This window comes from Macrobrachium nipponense, chromosome 40 (assembly GCF_015104395.2).
Source record: "Macrobrachium nipponense isolate FS-2020 chromosome 40, ASM1510439v2, whole genome shotgun sequence".
Taxonomy (NCBI): domain Eukaryota; kingdom Metazoa; phylum Arthropoda; class Malacostraca; order Decapoda; family Palaemonidae; genus Macrobrachium; species Macrobrachium nipponense.
This window is the reverse complement of record NC_061101.1, coordinates 41,560,387-41,584,526: the sequence shown is the minus strand read 5'-3', so window position 1 is coordinate 41,584,526 and position 24,140 is coordinate 41,560,387. Positions and strand designations below refer to the sequence as shown.

Sequence of the window (24,140 nt, the reverse complement as noted above, 5' to 3'; positions counted from 1 at the left end):
TTGCACTTTATGAAAAGCAGCTAGAGCATCCTTAATTTCTGCCGTTGTCATAGGGTCCTCCTCCTCCTCCTCCTCGCTGCTGCTAGAGAACTCTTCTTGAACAACGTAATGTTGCATGGGCTCCAACTCCTTCAGGTCATCTGTCGTAAGCTCCTCTTGGTGCTCCTCGAGAAGGTCATTGATGTTGTCCTCGTCGACGACCAGCCTCATGGACTTGCCGAGTGCAATGATCTCGTCAAGATCTGGTTGCGAAACAGTTTCAGGATCGTCAACTGTTTCTGAATCTGCCTCATTGCTTCGCCCACATTGAATCCCTTGAAGTCTCGGGCGGATACAGCATCAGAAATTCAAGGGTTCGCCTTGAAACCTCCTGCCAAGCTTGATCGATGAGTCTGATGCATATCACGATATCGAAATGCTCCTTCCAAAATTCACACAAGGTGAGGTTTGTGGTATCGGTGATGTCGAAACATCTCTTGAAAAAATGTTTCGTATACAGCTTCTTGAAGTTCGATATCACTTGCTGGTCCATGGGCTGGAGGAGAGGGGTGGTGTTAGGCGGAAGATATAGAACCTTGATGAAAGAATACTCCGCTAGGATATCTTCCTCAAGGCTAGGAGGGTGAGCAGGGGCATTGTCCAACAACGGCAGACATTTCAGAGGGAGGCATTTCTCTTCCAAGAATTTCTTCACTGTCGAGCCAAAACACAGATTTACCCACTCGATGAACAAAAGTCTTGTTACCCAGGCTTTCGCATTAGTCCTCCACATCACCGGAAACTTCTTCTTTAGCACTTTGTGGGCCTTGAAGGCTCAAGGAGTCTCCGAATGATACACAAGTAGGGGCTTGACTTTACAATCCCCACTGGCATTGGAACATTGTGCGAGCGTAAGCCTGTCTTTCATAGGCTTATCCCTGGGTAGCTTCTTCTCTTCCTCCGTGATGTACGTTCGACGAGGCATTTTTTTCCAAAAAAGGCCAGTCTCGTCACAGTTGAAGACTTGCTGAGAACTGTAGCCTCTGTTGAGCGTCATCGGGGGGTCGTTGAACGTCTTAATAAATGCTTCAGCCGCTTTCGTGTCCGAGCTGGCAGCCTCCCATGCCACGCACCGAATGGATGCCAGTCCATTTACGGAATTTATCAAACCACCCATGAGAAGCCTTGAAGTCTGGGGTACGTCGATGTCCCTTCTCCTCTGTCGTCTTCGGCCTGGGCAATCAGATACCGAAAATAGCGCTGGCCTTGTGGCAGATTGCCGTCTCGGTTATCATATCGCCAGCGATTTCTTTGTCTTTTATCCATACAAGAAGCAGCCTCTCCATCTCATCATGCACGTGGCTCCTCTTGTTGGACAAAATAGTCACGCCCTTGGAAGGTGTAGCTGCTTTGATGGCTTCCTTCTGCGTAAGGATGGTGCCTATCGTTGATGGATTTCAGCCGTATTCCTTATAGATCACACTCAAACCGCATGCCAGCTTCATACTTTTTAATGATCTTCATCTTTGTCTCCAAAGAAAGCATCCTCTTCTTTTCGTGAACTTCAGCAACATTCTTGGGACCCATGGCTAATTAAGTTAATTAATTTCACACACAACACGATAAAGTATACAAGTAGAAAGCGAAATCACTAACACGAATTTACATTAACTAACGAAATACATATATGTGAACGAATGAATTCCGCGTGCATGCGATAACGCTGGTGCGACAAAGTGGCTGAACGGCGCCTGTACGTAGAGGCATGATGGGATAGATGCTGACCAATAAGAGAGCAGGATCTTACGGCGGTGACTAGCATCAGGAACCAATGGGAGAGCAGGAGGATGGTGGTGAGTCTATAGAGTTAGAGGCGCGCGAGTTTTAAAATTGTTCTCGGCGGTCCGGGCGAATCTCAGACTTTACAGTACACCCTTTCATAACCTGAATTATTTTCGTATGCAGAAGCAAAAAAATCTTCGTCTTTGTTTTCGTAACTTGGATGTTTCGTAAGTAGGGACTTTCATATGTCAAGGTTCCACTATATGTATGTTTGCTTTCGGACGAGGCGGAGAGTTGTAACTCCTCTCCCACTGCCTCCAATCTTTCCCTTGTTCTAGCCCCATGTTTTCTTTCCCTCAGTCGACTCATGCGAACGTTGTTGACTCGTGTGGACGTAGTTGACTTGTGCGGACTTGGCCGAGTCCTGAGTCGCTTAAAACTGTCTTCCTTTCATCGAGTTGTGGTGGATGCGATACAGCACTCAGCTGCTGTCACCTCTTATTTTCAAACAAGTGTCGCTATTTTCTGTTGCCAAGGGTTGCAGAGAAAGAGCAATCCTTTAAACTCTTTTGTTTACCTCTTGTTGGCAGCTGTCTCCTCCTGTCGCCCTATGGCGGAAGAAGAGTTTGAAATGGAGTTGGAGGAACTCATTTGGGCTGGTCAGCGTTTGTTGCAACTTATGCTTTGCTGTATCCTCATTTTGTTGAGGAAAGAGGCCATATAGAGAATATGTCTTGCTTGTCTTAGTGTATTTCAGAGTCCTCTAAATATTGGAGAAGAGAACCAACACTCCTATTAGAGAGCATTTCGTAACTTTTCTCCTACTCGGACGCACAAATCTCCTATACGGTAAGGGCTTTTCCTTATTAGGAAACATGGCCTCACTGGGGATTTTTTCATATAATCATGTTCAATTAATGAACAGTTTCAGTGTAAGAATTACGACATACAAATAATTTTCAGTAAATTTATAAGTAATCCAGAACCATCTTTGGCTCCACGACTGTAGGAGGAACTCTGTAGGCAATTCTTTGTTATCAAGAATTGTCCATTTTGTTCTTAAACTTAAGTCCAGGGTTTGGTCTTTTCCCTTTGTCATGGAGCACAACAGAGTTTAACTAGTGTCATTACACTTTCACAGAACAAAGAATGGTCAACACTACACCTGGTAAAACTTTTTAGATATCAGGGCAGTGGAAAGACATCAGGATGCTTAGCAGGTTTATTCCTGGTCAGAAACAGTCTTTGTGGGAAGTTTGCTGCTTTGAGTGAAATGAAACAAACATATTGGATTGATCATTCATTCTGTGGAAGGACAGTGTTCTGGCAATTGGGGATTCAGGAAAAACAAACCGCTTACAAGGGCCTTTACATCTGTAAGTTTGGCAGTTGGTGTGGGATTTAAGGAGCACTCATTTAGACTTACTAGCGTGTTGATGAACTGTAACACCCAAATGATTACTACTTCTTTGATGGCCCTCAGGCTTGAGCAGTGGATGTTCCCTTAAATTTGTCCTAATTCAGACTCATAGGCCTGTCCCTCGTATCTATTCTGAATAATATTGAGCAATTTTAAATTCAAGAATTACTTAGTGACTCCTTTAGACCCCTTGTACCCTCAGGGCAAATGATTTTCAGAATTTCCAATACTCTCTGTAGATGTCTCATTCTTCCGTTAAGAAGAAATCAACTCTACTACTCAATTCTATATACTTCCATTAACTTAGGCATCTTCTTAACCCTCTTATGCCGACTGACGTAGTTTTACGTTGACATTTTTTTGTCTCCCGTGTGCCGACTGGACGTATTTTACGTCTTACAAAAGTTTTTTTTTAAATTTGCGGAAAAATACTTATAGGCCTACCAGCCTAAAACTTTTGAATCACGCACCTTGGGGGATGCTGGGTGGAGTTCACGGATCAAGGTGTTGTTTTGTTTACAATCGTTACGCAGGCGCGCAAGCGCTTAATTTCTTTCTTGCCACACTAAAATGTATCTGTGACACATCTCGGAAATTATTTCATCACTTTGACATAATTTTTGTATCATTGTAAATTAGCCGTTACATGAAGTATTATATATGAAAATGTGCGCATTTTTATGTAGAATACAACAATAAAATACTCATGATTATAGCTTTTATCAGTTTTGATGATATTTTCATATAAGTAACGATAATTGCCAAAATTTCAACCTTCGGTCAACTTTGACTACCGAAATGGTCGGAAAAACGCAATTGTAAGCTAAAACTCTTATATTTTAGTAATATTTAATCATTTACCTTAATTTGCAACTAATTGGAAGTCTTTAGCACAATATTTTGATTTATGGTGAATTTATGAAAAACTTTTTCCTTACGTCCGCGTGGTAACTCTTCAGAAAAAAAATCATACATGCGATTGTGGTAATGTTGCACCATTTAAAATTAGATATAAAGTTTTATATATGGAAATGTGCGCAATTTCTGCACAATACAACTAAAAACACCCATGGTTGTAGCTTTTATCAGTTTTGAGATATTTTCATATAAATAATGATAATTGCCAAAATTTCAACCTTCGGTTAACTTTGACTCTACCGAAATGGTCGAAAAACGCAATTGTAAGCTAAAATGCTTATATTCTAGTAATATTCAAGCATTTATCTTAATTTTGCAACAAATTGAAGTCTCTAGCACAATATTTCGATTTATGGTGAATTTATGAAAAAAATAACATTTTTTTACGTCTGTGTGGTAACTATTCCGAAAAAATCATACGTGCGATTGTGGTAATGTTTGCGCCATTTTAAATTAGCCGTTACATAAAGTTTTTATATATGAAAATGTGCGCAATTTCATGTAGAATACAACTAAAAATAATGAAGGTTGTAGCTTTTCTCATTTTTGAAATATTTGCATATAAATCACGATAAATAGAAAAAAACCACGTTCGGTCAACTTTGACTCTACCAAAATGGTCGAAAAACGCAATTGTAAGCTAAAACTCTACAGTCTAGTAATATTCAGTCATTTATCTTCATCTTGAGAAACAAATTTGAAGTCTCTAGCAAAATATTTCGATCATGGTAATGGTGAATTTAAAAAAAAATCTTTCCTTCCCTCTGCTCGCGGATTCTCCGCCACAAATCTCCGAAATGCGTACGTACCATTCTCGGAATATTTGCTCCATTTCATAATAGGCATTTCATAGAGTTTTATATATGAAAATGTGCGCAATTTTATGTAGAATAAAACGAAAAATATTTGAAGGTTGTAGCTTTTCTTATTTCCAAAATAATTGCATATAAAAAATATATATATAAAAAAATTTGTTTTGTGGTTTTAGAAAACCTAGCTGTCTTTGCCAGAGGTTAAGCTTGAAGGCAAAGTTAACTTTTGTTTTGTGGTTTTAGAAAAACTAGAATGTATTTGTGAAGATTAAGCCTGGAAGAGCAAAGTTAACCTTTGGTGTTGTGATTTTTAGAAACTAATAACTTCTTGGTCAAGGAACACGAGGTCCTCTGTGACGTATTGAATAGGCTAGTGCATAAGAACTAGCTCCATGTCTTCTACTTTTATTGAAGGTAAACATTCATAATGTGAGTAGCAATTGTAAGTTCATTTATTGTTAAGCCAATTTGTTGCTCCAGAATAGGATTGATGTAGCACAGTAGAAGTACAATTCTGTTTTTACCTGCTCACTACCTTCAGTGTACAGAATTGTGTTTGAAAACAGTAAAGCCCTTAATCCACTACAATAGTGGGTAGTCTTTTCCTGAACCAAAAAAAGCTAAATTCTTTGAGCTCTTTTGTTTAAATCCCGGGTTTTAATATTTTGGGGAGTGTGAAGCTACAAATTTTGTATAGGAGCATACCTTTATATTGTAAAGGTATTTATTTTAAGTGACTGTCTTTTTATAGGGCTTTTGGACCTAGGCACAGGGGTCCTTCATACTGCTTGCGTTTCATTCTGGCTGAATCAAAGCGGTTTTCTCCGCAAGGCTGCTCTTTGCTCCCTGAATGGAATCCAACTTCTGGTGGTAGTAAAATCCGGCAAGGATTCCAGATCAGGTTAGAATGTTTTGGGTTTCATGCAAGAAACCTTTAGCTCAAATGGCTAAGTGGATTTTTGTGTAGCTGCACTACCCACTTTCCTCTTCTTAATGTGGGAATCAGCTAACTTTAACAGTAGGCAAGATTCATCTCAAATAATATAAATATTCATCATAAAATTTATTATTTGGATACTTACCTACTGTTAAAGTAGACCCACCCAGCCTCCCCACAACTTTGTGGGCTGTTAAGGAGAATTCTGACAAGAGCTAAAACATTTGAAACACACCTGGTGGAGAACAGGTAAACTAGATAGTCATCCGGGCAGCCATTCGATTTTTTGTTTGAATGCCGACTCGCCTAATCGGCGTGGAGATATAGCTAACTTTAACAATAGGTAAGTTTGCAAATAATAAATTCTATTATGAAAATTTATATTTTATTATAAAAATTTCATATTTTATTAGAATGATAATTTTGCTAATGATATTTTTAGCCTAATTGCTGTTAGTGTAAGGATGATGTATGTATGAGTTTTAGAGGATAATGTTGTTATCAAGCTTCAATTTTATGCATGGTTTTGAACAAACACCAGAATTTTATGTATAGTTTTGAACAAACACCATTAATACTGTAACTTAGTTTTATCATCCATCCCTGTAAGTGCCAGGTGTTTCCTCTGGTGATGCTTAATGCTTATTACTTAAATATCTATCATAACTTCAGCTGCTTTTGGTTACTTCTTAAGCCTACCATACACATTCTCTATTCTGATAAGTTTTAAATCTTTGGTGGGAATAGTCTCTAATACTTTGGGTCTGTAAGGAGGTCAACTTCTTGGAGTTTCTTTGGAAAGGCTAGTTACATTATACATTATTGATTACCATCTCCACCCTTTCTGCCTCACCTGTTATTTCCTGGTATGAGTGAATGTTTGTAGTTACACTTATTTCGGCTTTACACAAGATGCGGAACAACCTGTCAGTCTTAATAATACAGTAAATCTTCTGGCACCAGCTGGAAACTGGTTAAAAACAATAAAAAAATGTGACATCTGGCATCTAAAGCGTAGATGAGGTGGAAGCTGGTCAGCGACCACACTTGAAACCCATGATGCATTTAGTCTTTCTTCAACCACCTTGGAGAGCAGATGTTTGCTTTTGCTCCCCCCCCTCCTAAGCTGGTTTTTTCACTAAGCCCATGATTCCTTTCCTGCTTTTTTGTGGTTTTGGTTGTTTGTGTGTGTTTTGTGGTTCTTTATGGATTTCTCCATTAGATCTAAGAAGTCATGTGAGCGTCAATGCATGTTTTCCCAGCCTTCTAGGTTTCCCGTACCCATGCTTCCTAGCTTCCACTTTGACTGATCCCTTTGCAACTTGCAGTAGGTGTTGTTCTAATATTTGTAATATAACCAATCCATGGCAAGAGTGTTGCTCCTAGCCTGTCGTGCAGTGGAAGAGCTACAAAGAAGAAGGAGCATCTTAGGAAGTCGACACATCCATCTTGGGAAGGATTCTTTCCTCCTCAATTGGATACTTCTGCTACCTCATCCATTGATGCCTTGTCTCCTTCCTTTTCTTCCATAGATTCATCTTTGGAAGCATCAAGAGTTGCTCAGGGTGATATATTATGTAATGCTGCCCTTTATCTCAGGGAGAGATGTGGTCCTTTCTGGGAGGGAGGAGGCAGCACGATCTTGTTCCTTTTCTCAGGGTCTGATAAGCACAAGATGTTTGTGTGGGCCTCCTTAAGTCTACCCAGGGTTCCCTCCTTGGAAGGCCTATTGTCCCATTTCATGTATGCACACCTTCCAGCAGCGGTTGTGTGTACTGCTGCCTAATGGGATGCCATTATTAACTGCAACTCATCTTGGGTTGCTTTTTTCCTTGCCATCAGTGAGGTCATCGACTTGGCTCAAAGCCCAACGCACCAAGCGACGTCACTCCCAGTGTCATCTCTGCTAGTGATGTTGGTACCAGTGACGTCACAATCTCGGCCCTTTGCTGTGACATCTCATCCAGCTACCACTATGACATCATCTTCAACAGTTGCCAATCCATCAGAGGCTATGGTGCACAAACTGGACTCGACTCATTTTTTGAGAGAGGTACAGTAATACATACCAATAAGAGGAAATGGTGTAGGTCTCCAGCTTCATCTTCATCTCCTTCATCTTCATCCTCTCCTTCACCTTCGGCTCCTCCCCCTGAGTCTTGAGTTAGACATTGGAGGGTTGAGGACTTTGTCACTTCGTCTTCTGGGAACCTGAGAGCTGTGTCATCTTCTTCCTCTCACAGATAAAAGTCTCCCCTTCACATAGACAGATGTGGTCCTTTCTCTTGTGTTTGTGTTCCTTTGTATGATCATCGCCCGTCTACCTCTTGGAAGTCTCTCGTTTCTTCTATGTCGCCTCAACCTGTTTTGAGTGGTGTAAGGATGACAGGGCTCCCGTCAAGAAATCAAAGGTAGTGGTTCCTCAGGTTAGAAGTCTGGTTGCTTCGAGACTTTCAAGCGGCTTTTCTCCTCATTTCAAGTTTCATTCGCCTGTTAGGTCCAGGATTTCCTTGCATGCTTGTGTTCACAGATGTGTTGCAAGTGACGGCAATGATGTTCATGATAGACTTGTTCCTCATGGCAAATGTGCTCCTATGGCTATTCATGGTTGTGAGAGAGGACATCTTTCTCCAGTTCCAAAAAACCAAGGCATTTCTTGTCTCATTCTCTTAGGAGGTCTTACGTTTGTAGTGCACCTTCCAGAGTCAGTGGTTGTGACTCATCAAGGCAGAAGCATCATGTTTCTGCTTCTCATTCTCCCAGATGGTGTCATATGTGTCATTCATTGTCAAGCGTCCACATATGTGACTTCTTGGTCAGAGATGGACACATGCACTATTCCTTTGTTCGTGGACGTGATTCTTCAAGGGGAAGAGATGACATTTGTCTTCCAAGGAGAGCTCTCCAGTGCCAGATGAAATGATAGGGATCTTTCTCTTCCTTGTTCTTCAGGATAAGTTACCACATTCACAGCATGCTAACTTGATTTTGCAGCATGTTCCATCAGGTCTTTCAAGCTTCTTCCCCTCTTGTTTGGCATAAGAAGTATTACTCTACTAGTCTTGTACAGCTTATGAATAGGCAGATCAACTCGAATCTGATTCATCTGAAGACTGGATTGACCCTGAATCAAGTTAGGACTCAGCACCCTTTGTTAACCTTTCTAGAACTACTTTGGAGTCGACTGCCTCTCCTGCCTCTCCTGCCTTCCAGACTGTCTCATGGCTGGACTTGCAGTCATCAGCAGTGGCTAGGATTCAATCTGGTGCGACGGCAATGGCCTTTCATACCTGGGTCATCTTAGTGCTAATTTGTGGGTTAACTTGCTCTGAATTATAAGGGACGCAGTCCTTTCCAAAGTGGCTTATTCTCTGGATGTGAATTCTTTGTTGTCTCTGCGGAAGAGATCTTTTAGAATCCCAGCTCCTTCCACCTAGAGATCAGTTGGAGACTGCGATAGACAGATGGCTGACTGACAATAACAATTGGCTTGCCCAGCAGGTGGTCACTAAATCGTCGGTTCAGCCTTGCCCGTCAGTTCCAAGGCAGAGGAGGGAGTCTCCTGCCAGGAAGAACTTCAAAGCTATCAACTTCGACTAGGGCTCCTTAACCAACACCTAGTCCAAAAAAACAGCTGCAGCACTGCCCCTTTCAGTCGCACTCTTCAAGACCAGGGAGGTGTGGGAGCTAGAGGCAGAGCCAGGGCAGGTAGTTAATAGAGAGGGCGCCACTCATTGTCTGTTGCCACCGGTTGGGGGATGCCTGGCTAACCATTGGGCCAAGTGCCAATTGCACGGAGTAGAATTGTGGGTAGTGGGTGTCCTTCGGGTAGGCCATCTACTTCTGTTTGACTTCCTTCTCCTCCCTTCTCCTCTCTTTGATTATCCTCTCCTGCACATGATGCACATCTGAGGCTCTCCAAAACACTTAGCTCTCCAGTAGGAAGTGACGAAGATGATGGACAGGGGTGCAGTGGAAATGGTAGATAGTCTTCTCCTGTTTTCTACAGTCGTCTTCCTGGTGCCAAAGGCCACTAACAAGAAGGCAAAGTTCAGGATGGAGACACCCTGGACAGTCTTGGCAGTTGTGAGGGAGTATGACTTCATGCTGTCTGTAGACTTGAGGATACCTACTTCCAGATTCCTATCCACCTTTGAACAGGAGATTCCTCTGCCTCAGTCTTGGGGAGCAGGTCTTCCAGTTCAAGGTTCCTTGCTTTGGTTTGACAATAGCTCCCAGCAGGTGTTCACAAGGGTCGTTAGCTTAATGTCGACGTTGGCTCATGCTCAGGAGATTTGCCTGTTGAGATATCTCGACGGTTGGCTGGTCTTGGCTAGTTTCCTGAGAAACTGGTTCGGGACAAGGACTGTCTTTTCCAGTTTTGCCAGAGCGTAAGCATCATTATGAATCTGGAGAAGTCCAATCTACTTCCCTGCCAAAGGATTCTTTACCTGGGAATGGTGACAGATACAGCATCGCTGAGGATTTTTCTGCAGAGGTTACAGAAATTTGCGACTGTTGCTCGCTCCTTCCTTGGGAGTGGGGGCCAACCAGCTCACCAGTGGCAAGTGAATGTTTTCTTAGCCTAACTCGTCCAACATGCTACAGTCATGCAATCAACACCCACCTGTTCATGTTCCTCTTCCAGTATAATCCAGCTTAAGACCACAAAAACAACAACCTGACTTACAACCCACAAATGACAACCTAACACAGAGAGAGCTCTTTTCTAAGCACACACCAGAATGCCCAACTGGTTCATCTTCCTTTTGTTTACATTTTTCACCCTCCCACAACTGCCATCTTGTGTCCTATGATGCCACTTCCTATGATGTCACAATACAAATGGTTTCACTTCAAAACATAAAGAATGTTTTGTTATAAAACATCTTATAAAATTAAGTGTCTCTTATACTACATTTGTAAATGAATCACGTTCACATTTCATCAATGCAGAAAAATAAAAATAAAATAATACTGACTAAACTTTAAAAACTGACATATAATCACAGTCATCTCCTTCTCCCTCACCTACAACCTCTTCCTATCCTAATTCTCTCTAATCTCCTTTATTCTCCAGTTTTTTAACTACATAATTTCTGATCTTTTACTTTTATCCATTTAATTACATAATTTCTGATCTTTTACTTTTATCCATCTCCATAGAATGCCCAACTGGTTCATCTCCCTTTTGTTTACATTTTTCATCCTCCTGTGGCTGCCATCTTGCCAACTATGATGCCACAACACAAATGGTTTCACTTCAAAACATAATGTTTTGTTATAAAACATCTTATAAAATTAAACTTGTGTTTCTTATACTACATTTTGTAAATGAATCACACCCACATTTCATCAATGCAAAAAATAAAAATAAGATAATACTGACTAAACTTTAAAAACTGATAAATAATCACAGTCATCTCCTCCTCCCTCCCCTCCAACCTCTTCCTATCCCAATTTCCTCTTAAATTCTCCAATTCTTTAACCCTCTACATAATTTCTGATCTTTTACTTTTATATATCTCACCTCCTTTATTTCTCCAGATTCTATAGTTTCTCTTATTGCTGCAATATCAGTTTTTAATCTTTTACTACTTCAGTACTTGATTTTATTGCAGTCATTAGTGCTTTACTATTAACCAGGTACTATAAGCATTTTTAGTGGGTCTTTCTTGAGTTTGAACTAACAAAATAGGTAGTTTTAAGCATTTCTATATGGGTTCTAAATATGCACGGATTCTAGCTGTTTTGGGGGTGGGGGTTGGTTGTCTGGTACTCATGCCCTGCGAAAATAGTAAGGTCCACTGTACATACATTACTACTTTTGCACAGAAAACGTGTTGGGAAATCAAAATCTGGCTGGAAGAAAGTCATGAAATAAGATGCTTGAATACATTTGTGTTTTGTGAGTGTAGAATTGATTTTAGCTTGTCGGTCATGTGTATCATTTGTTTGTCGCTAAAATTATTAATCTTACAGAGATTGAAGGCTGTCTTAAAGAGGATGCCAAAATTAAAATATGTAACTTCAATTAGTGGTTCTTGGTGTTAATAATAGTTTCTAGTATTTAAAGTTGTCAACTAATACACTTTTTATCCCTTTGCAGAAAGGAATAGGTAATAAGACACAACCTGAATCCAAATGCCCCGAACTTCTTGCCAATTACTGCGACATGCTTCTTAGAAAAACACCACTTAGCAAAAAGCTTACTGCAGATGAAATTGAAAGTAAATTAAAAGATGTGGTAAGTACCTTGCGTAAGATGTATTGAGGTGCTGATGTGATGGTTCTTATACTATTCTCTTTTTGTATAGAAAACATATTTATAGGTGATTGTTCAGTGACAAGAGAGATAATCAAAAAGCTTTCATTATGTCATCTTAGAGTCTGAGAGTGGCTATTGTGTAGGTTTAAGGTCAAATCAATTAAGTGATTGATATATTTATTAAATCTGTTGTGGATTCTTCTAATTTTTTAACATACCACAGTTACAACAGGAATGCTTTGTCCAGAATTTGCATGTGATAGTGAGAAGTATTGGAGAAGCAAATTAATCATTTTTTTTCTCTTTTTGCCAGTTGCTGGTGCTAAAGTATGTTAGCAACAAAGATGTGTTTATGAGGTACCACAAGGCTCACCTCACCCGCCGCCTTATACTCGATACCTCAGCGGACTCTGAGAAAGAAGAAAATATGGTTGAATGGTATGTTATAAGGAAGATTTCCTTTTTTTAATTATTTATTTTTAAGTTTTACTATACATTGCCTTTGTGTTGTGCATTACGGTGTTATGCCCTGACACATTTTGTTACTGAAAGAGTGTCATCTTTATTCTGTTTTTGTTTTTTATGTATGCAACTTACCAAGTACATAGTTACATAGCTATAGTTTCTGTCTGTCAGCAGCTAGAATTTTTGTAATTTACAGTAGCCCTATATTTGTTTTGGGTAGGTGATATGGGGGCCTGATACCCCTGCCTACCAGGGGAGAGAGAGGAACCAACTCAGTACGAACTTCAGTTACAAATGCTAAGGCCAGATGGCCAAGTGCTTGGGAGTGCTCTAAACCCGCTTCACTTGTTCAGTTCACGTGGTCTCCGACTTCCGTACACATCTCCCGAGCATCTCCCTTGTTGTTTGCATTATTTACGTGGTTTTCACTGTATTTGATGGAAAATTGTTGATGATGCATAGCAGGGTGTAATGCAAAGAACCTTAAATTCAGCATGGAAGGAATTGTGGGCTGTGTTGGAAGAGATTTTGTCTTTAGGATAGTCCATGGGGCTGGAGCTAGATGAGACAGATGTCAACGACCTTGTCGAGGAGCATCAAGAGGAACTTAAGACTGAGGAGTTGATCAAACTACAGACTATGCAACATTCAGAGGTGTTGCAAGAGATCGGTTGCAAGGAGGAGGTCAAACCAGAGGAATTTATTTCTTCAAGGGAGTGTTGGCTAAGTGGTAGGATGTTACTGATTTCACTGAAAAGAAACACCCTGATAAATTGTCTACAGGTCATGCTTCAGCTCTTTTTAATGACACTTGCCTGACTCATTTCCGCAATGTTTTTTTGAGAGGGCAGGCAGAAACAAAGCTACAGTGTGGGCATCGCTTATTCACGGATCAGGTATTCACGGATCCAGTTAATCACGGGTTTTTTTCTTGGACCGTTTCTCATGTTACATCACTGGTATGAAATCGCTGCATCACGGGTTTGTTGTGTTGCGTATGCGATGTTTTTCGGTAGGCTAACCCTCGGCCGTGGTCCGATAACTAACCAACATTCATTTAAAGAGTCATATAATGATATTAACTGACAATAAAGGTAATAAAACCATTCTCACCTAATATATTATTGTCCATATCTTCGAAATAAATAGCCTATTCAAGGTTTATGTACGACGTTCATTGGTAGGCTAAGCGTAGTTGCAGTGCGATAACCACCAACGTACACAAACTTCACATTATGATATTAATTGACAATAAAGGTAATAAAACCATTCTTACATATATATTATAGTCATATCTTTCATAATAAATAGCCTATTCGAAGAATAATTCCACATCATTGCACTCAACTTATCGTCGGAGTGGCCAGCCACAAAATGTAAGCATATACCTTTAAGTACGAAAATGGTTTATGTATACGGTTGCGTTTCAAAGCGACATTTTTTGTTTTGATAAACTTTTAGAAATTTTAATAGTAGTGTAGTGTAATTACAGTAGTAATAACATTAAGGCTAAAATTAATTCGAACTTCATTATTATTTTGGCAGTATTCGTATATAACTTCTCTGAACAATTGAAGTCATACAAACGCTATTTGTCATAGATTATCGTAAGTATTGCTGTTTGTTATTGGCGACGAAGCGTAAAACGAAATACATAAAAGCATTTTTTACCTTATATATTATCGTCATATCTTCATAATAAAAAGGCTATTCGTGGAGTAATTCCATATCAGTGAAATCAATTTTATCTATGCGAGGCCAGCCAGCTGACAAAAATGTACGTACGTATATGAAAATCAAATTATGGTAGCGTTCACAGCAAGATTATCTTTCGAAATTTTTATAGTACTATTCATGCTACGTAGTAATAATGTTTGGAATATACGTAACATTAATTTTTCAATACAAAATATCATCGTTATTTTGGTAGTGAATAATAGTTTAGAATTATCATACATACACTGCATTGTTATGGGTTTGTGCCAGTGATAAACAACCAAAATAACGTTCTCCTTTAACCTGTTAAGCGTCCTCCCCCCCAGATGGAGCTCGCTGCTAAACGTACCGTCACGCTTTTTTTTGTAAATCAGCGATCATAGCACTGATGATAGTTTTTCAAAGTTAATATTGATTTTATGTTTATTATTCTTACTGTAATTAAGTGTAGGAATTCTCTCTCTCCTCCCCTCTCTCTTCTCTCGTCTCCTCTCTCTCTCTCTCTCTCTCTCTCTCTCTCCCGCTCTCTCTCCTCTCTCGGAGTCCAGTCACTCGGCAAAGAAATTCATCTTCACTCCCGCTATTGGAAGAAAAGTTTGTATCATCACTGAGGATTCAGAACTAGAGCTCTCATCATCAAATAGGTTATCAATATCCAGACTCCTCATCTAGTATTTGAATGATCTCACCTGAAGAAATACGCCTCCTCTTTGGGACATTCCATTGTGAAAGACGCGAAATCCAATTTTTGTCTCGATAAACGCCGAAGCGTATTGAAAGAAAACCAACAGGACAGGCAGTTTTTTAGCATAAGCGACCACCAGGAAAGAGTTGCCAGGCTGGAAATAAGTTCCCCGTGTGCTGAGAGGTGTTTTACCAATGATGTTCCTACACTTTCTATACGAGTAAACGTATTATTACGGGGCTGACGGCTTGACAAGCACAGTCAAAGTTTTGAACGTAATATCCCGTTGAAGGCGCTACCGAGTAGATCGCAGTAAACGTATTATTACTGGGTGACGCTTAACAGGTTTAAGTCAACGCGTTTAGGAAAAACATGACATAATCGACTTTGCGACTTCGTTCACTTTGATATTTTTAAAACGATACAATAACTATCATTTGTACTACTAAAACCATCTTCACAATAAGTAATTTTCGTAAGATATGTGTTGTTACAAAAGCTAGCTTATACATAAAAGGCTTTTATAATTTAAGTCACCATATAAATATGTACCCAAACTCATGTGGGGAAATTTACTACTGTTTCCTCGGATATTGAAATACTTTAGCATCATTCAAACACTTTAATAATATAATGCATAAATACTAGGCTATACATATTTACATCGTATACAAATACTACATACAGTATTATACACATACTTTTATATACAAAGTTAACAGTTATATACACATACTTTTATATACAAAATTAATCATATGAGTAGTGATCAGACGACAGCTGGTGCACTGGACTACGTACGTACTATGTACTTGGAAGATAAAACAAACAAAAAATTTTGTTGTGTTAGTCGCCGGGATAGATTAACATTTTTCCAGAGATTAAAGAGCTGAATTTTTCTTTTGAAGGTATGTCAAACCGCGTTAGTAAATAATGATCATCTTCTAAGGAATTTTTTTTTCTCTTCTTTTTGCGGAAGAATCTTCAAGCCATTTTGCATTCAAAGTAATGAGAAGGAATCATTCTATTCTTCATGAAATCAGTAAAATACTTACAACTAAATAATAAAAAACTAAAACTACGTACTGTATGCAAAACACATCATCATCGTTAGCTTCGTGTGTGTAAAACGTTCATTCTAAGAAATTACAGAGTAGTATAACTAACACCTGATTGGTTGGTTGGTAGCCATGGAGATCTGTTATCCAATGACTGCCCTCTGCTTCTGTTCTATTTATAGACATACGCCATGGATGGCACTAGGTTTGAACGTTACCATGTTCGTGATTTTCTGACTGCTGACGGCAAAAATTACTCAATAATTTTCTTTATATAATTATTCCTTCGTGAAAACAATAATATATATCGCGGTTGACATACTTCAAAACAAAATTCAGCTTTTTAATCTCTGGAAAAATGTTAATCTATCCCGGCGACTAACAACAACAAAATTTTTGTTCGTTTTATCTTCCAAGTAGTACGTACGTAGTCCAGTGCACAGCTGTCGTCTGATCACTATTCATATTATTAAACTTTGTATATAAAAGTAGTGTGTATAACTGTTAACTTTGTATATAAAAAGTGTGGTTATATAACTGTATGTAGTATTTGTATACGATGTAAATATGTATAGCCTAGTATTTTTTATGCATTATATTTATTAAAGTGTTTGAATGATGCTAAAGTATTTCAATATCGAGGAAACAGTAGTAAATTTCCCCACAATGAGTTTGGGTGCATATGTATATCTAAGATTGACTTAAATTATAAAAGCCTTTTATGTATAAGCTAGCTTTTGCAACAACATATCATTATACGAAAAATTACTTATGTGAAGATGGTTTTCGTAGTACAAATGTAGTTATTGTATCGTTAAAAATATCAAAGTGAACGAAGTCGCAAAGTCGATTCTATGTCATGTTTTTAACTTTCAAACGTATAGTGGGTATGAAAAACACCAGTGTGTCGTAGCGATGCGTCATCAATATAGTGGTATGAAAATACCACATGGTGTTGTAGCGATACGTAATCACAAAGTACAAATCCTTTTCCCGGGGACCATCCTCAGAATTTTAACGACTCTTCAACTTCAAGATCGATATGGTAAAAATATATTATATAGTCATACTTATTGTTAAAATTCACAAGTTGAACTGCAAAACATTATTATATTTTGATTGTTATGTACATATATTTTTTGTGTTTTACGGAATGTTTGTTTTGAAAATAATACCTATTAGTGAACATATGGTATTAATTGTCCCACTATTTTATTATAGGTGATCTTAATTATCTCACATTCATTTAACAGTATTATTACTATATTTAAATAAATAAACTGTAATTAATAAATAACAATAATGAAAAACATAAAGGGAAAAAATGTTTTGCTGCAGTAGTGGTGTTTGTTTGATTATGCATCTGACCTCACATTTCCGAAATCTGAAAAATTCCAAAAACCGAAACATCGGAATGTGTGTGTACTGCACATTTTTTAAAACACGCACACAACATTTACTGCAAATTACAGTACGTACGTATTTATTCCTGAGAGAGAGAGAGAGACGAGAGAGAGAGAGGAGAGAGAGAGAGAGAGAGAGAGATGAGGAGAGAGAGAGAGAGGAGAGAGAGAGGAGAAGAGAGAGATGATTAAGGACTCCAAGGCGTGTTATTTTTACAATTATTATTATCTTGGGATTTTTTTTTAATCTTGAGATTTTCTATTCAATTCTCGAGATTAATAAGAAAATTACCGTAAATTGACTAGCATCAGCACACATCTGAATGACTCGGCCATTGAGCAGGCTAAACCACCAACCTTATGAACTTGCATGATACATGAGGATACATGACAAAACACAAAAACCACTGTTTATTGGTGAAAATTAGGGGGTTGCATGATATGGGAGATTGCACGTTATTCGAGTATATACGGTATGTGATTTTTTTTTGTTTTTTTAGCCTTTTATGGAACAAAATCTAGCAAGAAATTGCCATTCCCAGTTGGCAACACTGGCCTACAAACGTTTGTTTGGTGTTGTTATGAAATGTGGTGTGCGGCGCGTTCTTTAAATTGTACCCATATAAACGAGTTAATTATGTGGCATCCAAAAGCCCTGATTCTTTTTTTACTCCTTTTATGGGAAAGATTGCCCTAAAAGGGTTCCCCAGATGGAAGGTTTTTTTTTAAAACGTGGGAAATATAAAACTTAGTACATTAAACCGTTGTTGTGACGAAGGAAGAGATGTTTCGCTGCATACTGTGGTAGCATTATCGTTTTTATATTACTGGATTGCACTGCAAAATCGTCGCCATCTTTTATCAACATAGATTGTTGGTGAGTACCCATATGATTTACATATTTTGATAGTTCTCTTACCACTCATCCTCTCTTTCCTTGTAAAAAAAAAAAAAAAGAGGCCCACCATGTATGTAGGCTTCTAGCTGTAATCCCTAGGCTAGTAGGCTACATACCTATGTACAGTAGTACATATATACATTTATTTTTAAGGCTAATTTTGTACAATAACTTTAAAACTGTCTTGAATTTAGTTTTAGGTGATAGTTGAAAACATATTTGGTGTTTGAAACTAAAGTAGGCAGTTATAAACATTGGAATATGTGGTCTTGGGTGGGTTAACTATTAAAGTAGGCAGTTTTTAAGCAATTTTTGAGGGGGGTAATCAGGATAACACGGGTATTTACTTATCACTGGGGGGGTTGTTCTAGGCCCTATCCCCCGTGGATAACGAGGCCCCACTGTACTTATTATTTTTGTTTTTGTTTTAAAAGGCCTGCATGAGTGAAAATTAAAGTGTGAAAGCAAAAAAGAGCTAAGACAAGTGAAGAACAGTAAATAAACACAAATCAAAAAAAGTGAAAAAAAGTAAAAAGAATAAAAAGTAAAAAAACAAAAACAAATAAGCTAAGTTCAGTTAAATTAATTTAAAGTTTTGCTATGTGCAAGGAACAGTATTAAATATGGTACCGTCCAACTCTCTCTCCCTCCCTTCCTTCCTCCTCCACACACACCACTGTTAGCCATTGTTGTCTGACTCATAGGTAAAAACTCATGATGAAACCACATTTTATTTCATATCACAATAATCATTTATTATATCATTTAGTGTGTGTACAATATGTCTATACAGTATAGCAATTAAAAATATGTTTTTTCCATTGTTATTATCATTGATTTGGGTGTTTATAAAGGGCCGGAATGGATTAAATTTTTGTCAGTTATTTTATATGGGAAAAATTGAAATGAGATATGAGCAAATTGGCTTATGAGCTCGGTCCAGGAACAAATTATACTCGTATCTCAAGGTATTACTGTAGTTGAATTTTGCCATTGGATTAGTCTTTGCCTTAGGATTGAGTTAGGTTGCAGGTATGTCTGATACTAGCTCTCAAGGGACTTAAGTTATTGCAACAAAGGTTGCAATATAAGACTTTTAAAAGCTTGTTATGATCTGCATTCTATTTGTACAGTTTGTAGGGGCCAAACTTGCTCACCAGATCTGACCTGTGTGGAATTTGTCAATTGGGACAGTAAAGCTTCGAAAACTTTAACTAGCCTTATTAATAAGTTAGAGAGAGATATGAAGAGGAAAGTTGCTTCTAGAAGCATGTAGTTAGGCAGGAATTGTCTACTGGAAATGTATCTTGTCTCCTCAACCTTCTGCCTCATCTGTTCAACCCACGCCTAACCCTGGCTCTCTTGCATCTGAACCCGATGCTGTTGCCAACTTGAGGGTAAAATTTTTTTGATCCCATTACAGGCAATGGAGAGGTTAGGAGTGTCTGTGAAAACCTTGCTAGATAAGCGGTGAAGTGAGGACCAGTCCTAGTGTTGTGGAGGAGGTGGCTGTTTGTCCCACTGATTCTCCTAGGCAAAGGTCCCTGTCAAACTCCCCAGCACATGGGAGGAGGCATACTGGTAGCCCAAGGGAGGTCAGTGGGGTCCACCCACAAGCAGTCACCCCGCAGGCGGTCCTGTTGATAATTCCTAGGTCTCGACAGAACACCATTAGAAGTACAATCTACAATCAGCTCTGGGAGTCATCTCCCAGGTGCCAGTGATGTTTCATAGATGAGTCCAATCCACTGAAAAGGAGGGCCCATAAGGTGTCTCCCTCTCCTATCCCCATTAAAAAGGCTAGTGTACTTCAAGAGGGTCAATGTCCCTCTTGCAGCTTTTCGGACTCTCCAGAGTGATTTTCTCAAGATTATAATGGTTTAGAAGGACACCGTAGTGAGAGGATTCCTTCCTCTAAATCTTGTTCCTCGTTGAGGAATTCATCTTCTGGAAGACACTGGTGAGGTTACTGCAGAGCATCTGTTGGCACCGGATCCTTATCCTCCTGTGCTTTCCTCTCCAGTTCATTCCACAAGTGCTAAGAAGTGTAAGACACTTGTGAGCCTGTCGGCACCTGTTCATCTTTCCTATGCAGAACAGGTTGTCTTCTCTCCTGTTTCACCTGTATTTGAAGAGTACGTAATGGCACAGGATATGCCTAGGCTTGAAGGGCACACACTGGTGCAGGAGCGCCCTTCAGAGTATGAACGGACATTGGCGCAGGATTTTCCTATCGTTCTGGAGCCCCAGGTATGCTAAAGAAGAGGTTGGAACCCGTTGGCGCCACAGCTCCCATAAACGCCTAAGCGCCCCATCAGCTCCACAGCTCTTACAAGCACCCATTGGCGCCCAGGCTCCCACAAGCGACCGAGTGCCCATTGGCGCCTCTCGAGCAGTCTGGAGTCATTCAACCTACTATTGCAATTACTTCTTCCGTTTTACAGATGGTGTCACAAGTTATGGCTGTCATTGATCCTTCTATTGCAGCCATTCAAAATAAGTTAAACAGTATTTTGGGATTTATGAAATCTTCGGTACCTCCTGGTCAACCTCAAGCAAACTTGTCTCTTGTTTCATCAGTGGAAGAAGAAGAGATAAGGAATCTTCTCCGACAGACTACAAGTCGCTACTTTGTACCGAATTTAGCGGAGTCTGTCTCGCCAGTGACCCCATCTACACCAGTCTTCTTACATGAGATACAACCAAGTGGATTCGTCTAAGTTGCCTAAGTTAGTACTTTCCTTATTTGGCACGTAAGGCTTTGAAAGAAATTAACCTTTGGCTTGAGGAGAAGAGGGAGCAAGGAAAAGTTAACTTCAGTTTTCCTTCTCCTCATTTTTCCACTGGAAGACATTTATGTTATGAGACCAGAGAAGCTCTTTCTTTTGGTATGTCTGCCTTTGCCAGACTTATTGACTGCTAGGAGGTCGTATTTTAATTCAGCCAAGATAATGTTTACAGTGGGCCTCCTATATTCGCATTCTAAAGATTCTCGGATTCACGCATTTGCGCATTGCTCTCTGGAACATATCCCTCCATATTCACAGGAAATATGCCTTTTTCTAGTATTTTTCTATGAGAAATATCCACAAATTCCTGGGTTTTTTATCATTTTCATCATAAAATACCTTTTTGTGAGAAAACTATTAGAAAAACTAGATATTAAAATTTTTAGTGGTTTTTCTTGAGTTTTAACTGAAAAAATAGGCCATTTTAAGTATTTTTATTAGGGGTTCCAACTATTCACAGGTTCTAACTATTTGGGGGGGGGAGGTCTGGTACGCATTCCCTGCAAATATGGGGGACCACTGTACTGCATCTTTGTTAGACCACCTCATCAAGAATATCTTTCAAGTTTTCGAGGTGATAAGTTTCCTTGACTGGACCATAGGAGCTTTGGGCCACAAAATCAAGGATTGTGTAACAATAGATGAAGATTCTTTTGCAGACATTTTGGGCATAATTTCCTGCTTAGACAAAGATATCAGGGACGGTTCTTTGGAGTTGGAGTCTCTCTTTACCATGGGCATCCTAAAATTGAGAGAACTTTGGTGCTCTTTTACTTCTATAGGTGTATCTCGTACGCAAAGGTCCACTTTGCTTTACTTTCCCCTGGACAGCAAACACTTTTTCCCGGAGGACACACTGATTCATTTTTCATCTGCCTTTGCAGAAGAAATCAACACAAGACCTAATCTCTCAATCTACTAAACGTCCTTGTGATTCCACTCCCAGTTCACGTCCTTTGCCTGCCACTCGTGCTCAGCCCTTTCGTGGCAGGGGAATCTGTAGATCCTACCCTAGATTGAGGGGTAGAGTATGCTTCACCCCGAGATCTATCAAGAAATCCATGACAAAAACCTCCACAAGAAAGTGATGTGTTAGTCCTTCGTGCACCTGTAGGAGCAAAACCTCAGCAGTTTTGGAGAAACTGGGAAGCAAGAGGGGCAGAATCTTGGATTGTAGAAGTTTTAAGAGAAGGCTGCAATATTCCATTCAAGAGAACTCCACCCTTATCAAGCTCTTCGATAGTTTCAAAAGCCTACTCGTAAGATTCAGAGAGTTTCATCACCCTTTCAAGAGAGGTTTCGTCTCTCTTGCAGAAGAAGGCTGTAGGTTTAGTAGTAGACTCACTAACCTCAGGATTCTACAGTCTTTCTATTTGTAGCACCCAAGGCCTCAGGAGGCCGGAGGCAAGTGTTGGACGTAAGCGCTCTGAATTGGTTTGTGAAAAAGACAAAATTCAAGATGGAAACGATTCAGAGAGTTTTGTCATCCATCCATCAGGGGTATTGGATGATTTCTGTTGATATGGAAGACGTTTATTTCCATATTCCAATTCACCAGAATGCAATGAAGTTTCTTCAGTTTGTGTTCAAAAACAAATATATCAATTCAGAGCTGTGTGTTTCAGGCTTCCGACTGCCCCGCAAGTGCTCACATGAGACTTAGCCCCACATTGCGAAATGGTTACATCTAGTGAGGATAAGAGTATCCTTATACCTAAACTTCTTTGGTCACAAACAGAGAAAAAGTGCACGGAAGACCTGCAGAAAATGCTTTCATTAGCTCAAGAATTGGGACTTTTGATAAACCTGTGGAAGTCACAGTTACTCCCCTTTCAGGAACTATTCTATTTGGGGATTAGGATTGACTCAGTGAATTTTCGGGCTTTTCCATCCCCACAAAGAATGGAGTTGTGCCTGCAGAAAGTGGATCAATTTCTAGCCCTACAAGAGTGCTCAGGAATGGAATGGATGAGTCTGTTGGGTACTATCCTCAATACAACAGTTCTTGTCCTTGGGGAGACTGTATATGAGGAATCTACAGTTCTTCCTCAAGGCAAACTGGAATAGAAAGGAGAAAGGAGTTTCCATACTCATTTGTGTTCCAGATCACAAAAGAGATAAGGAGGACCTGCATTGGTGGAGATTAAAAGACAGGTTGTTAGAAGGGTAAGCCCTGACCTAGCATGTTATTTTCAGACGTATCCGATCTAGGTTGGGGAGTGATCCTAGGGAACCTGGAAGTCTCAAGGACTTCGAATGTTCAACAGAGTCAGTGGCATATAAATTGGAAGGAATTAATGGCTATCCACTGGAGGTTGTAGGAGTTTGCAGACATGGTCCACAACAAGGTAGTGGCTGTCCACTCGGACAGTGCACCATCAGAAAACAGGGAGGAACTCAGTTGTTTTCTCTATGTAAAATGATAAGCCCTGTTGTTATGGGCAAAACAGAATCAGACTAGAATCTTAACAAGATTCATTCAGGGGAAATGCAATGTACTTGGGGTTGAATTAAGCCTCAGAAAGCAGGTCCTTCCCAGAGTGGATGCTGAACCCGTTGGTCTACCTCGATTTGTGGAAACTTTAGGCAAAACAATTTTAGACCTATTTGCCACATCGTAAAACCAGTCTTCCTCTTTACTGCTCGCCAGCCCTGGACCCACAGGCATGGGCGACAGATGCGATGCTTTTAAACTGGTTAGACAAAGACTTGTATGCTTTCCCTCCGTTAAAGATGGTGAGAGAAGTCCTTAAAAAGTTCAGGTCACACCACAACATCTCCATGACCCTCATTCTGGCTAGCGCAAGAATGGTTTCTGGATCTGCTAGAGATCCTGGTAGACTTTCTGAGATTGCTTCCACAGACAACCAGTCTACTCAGACAGCCCCATTTTAGGAGGTTCCATCAAGGGCTGTCCACTCTGGCCCTGACCGTTTACAGATTGTCCGACAACTTTTATGAGCGAAAGGTTTTTCAAACCAAGCTGCAAGAGCTATTGCGCAGTGCAGAA

At 39.6% G+C, this 24,140-nt stretch overlaps 1 protein-coding gene across 1 annotated transcript in view; it reads left to right on the top strand.

Annotated features, from left to right (window-relative positions):
- Nucleotides 1-24,140, top strand: part of LOC135212115 (cullin-5-like) — a 278,450-nt gene that overhangs the window by 155,759 nt on the left and 98,551 nt on the right. Inside the window, exons 8-9 of the mRNA XM_064245512.1 lie at nucleotides 11,958-12,095; nucleotides 12,430-12,554. Coding sequence (XP_064101582.1) covers nucleotides 11,958-12,095; nucleotides 12,430-12,554 — 263 coding nt within the window. The remainder of the gene's footprint in view (nucleotides 1-11,957; nucleotides 12,096-12,429; nucleotides 12,555-24,140) is intronic.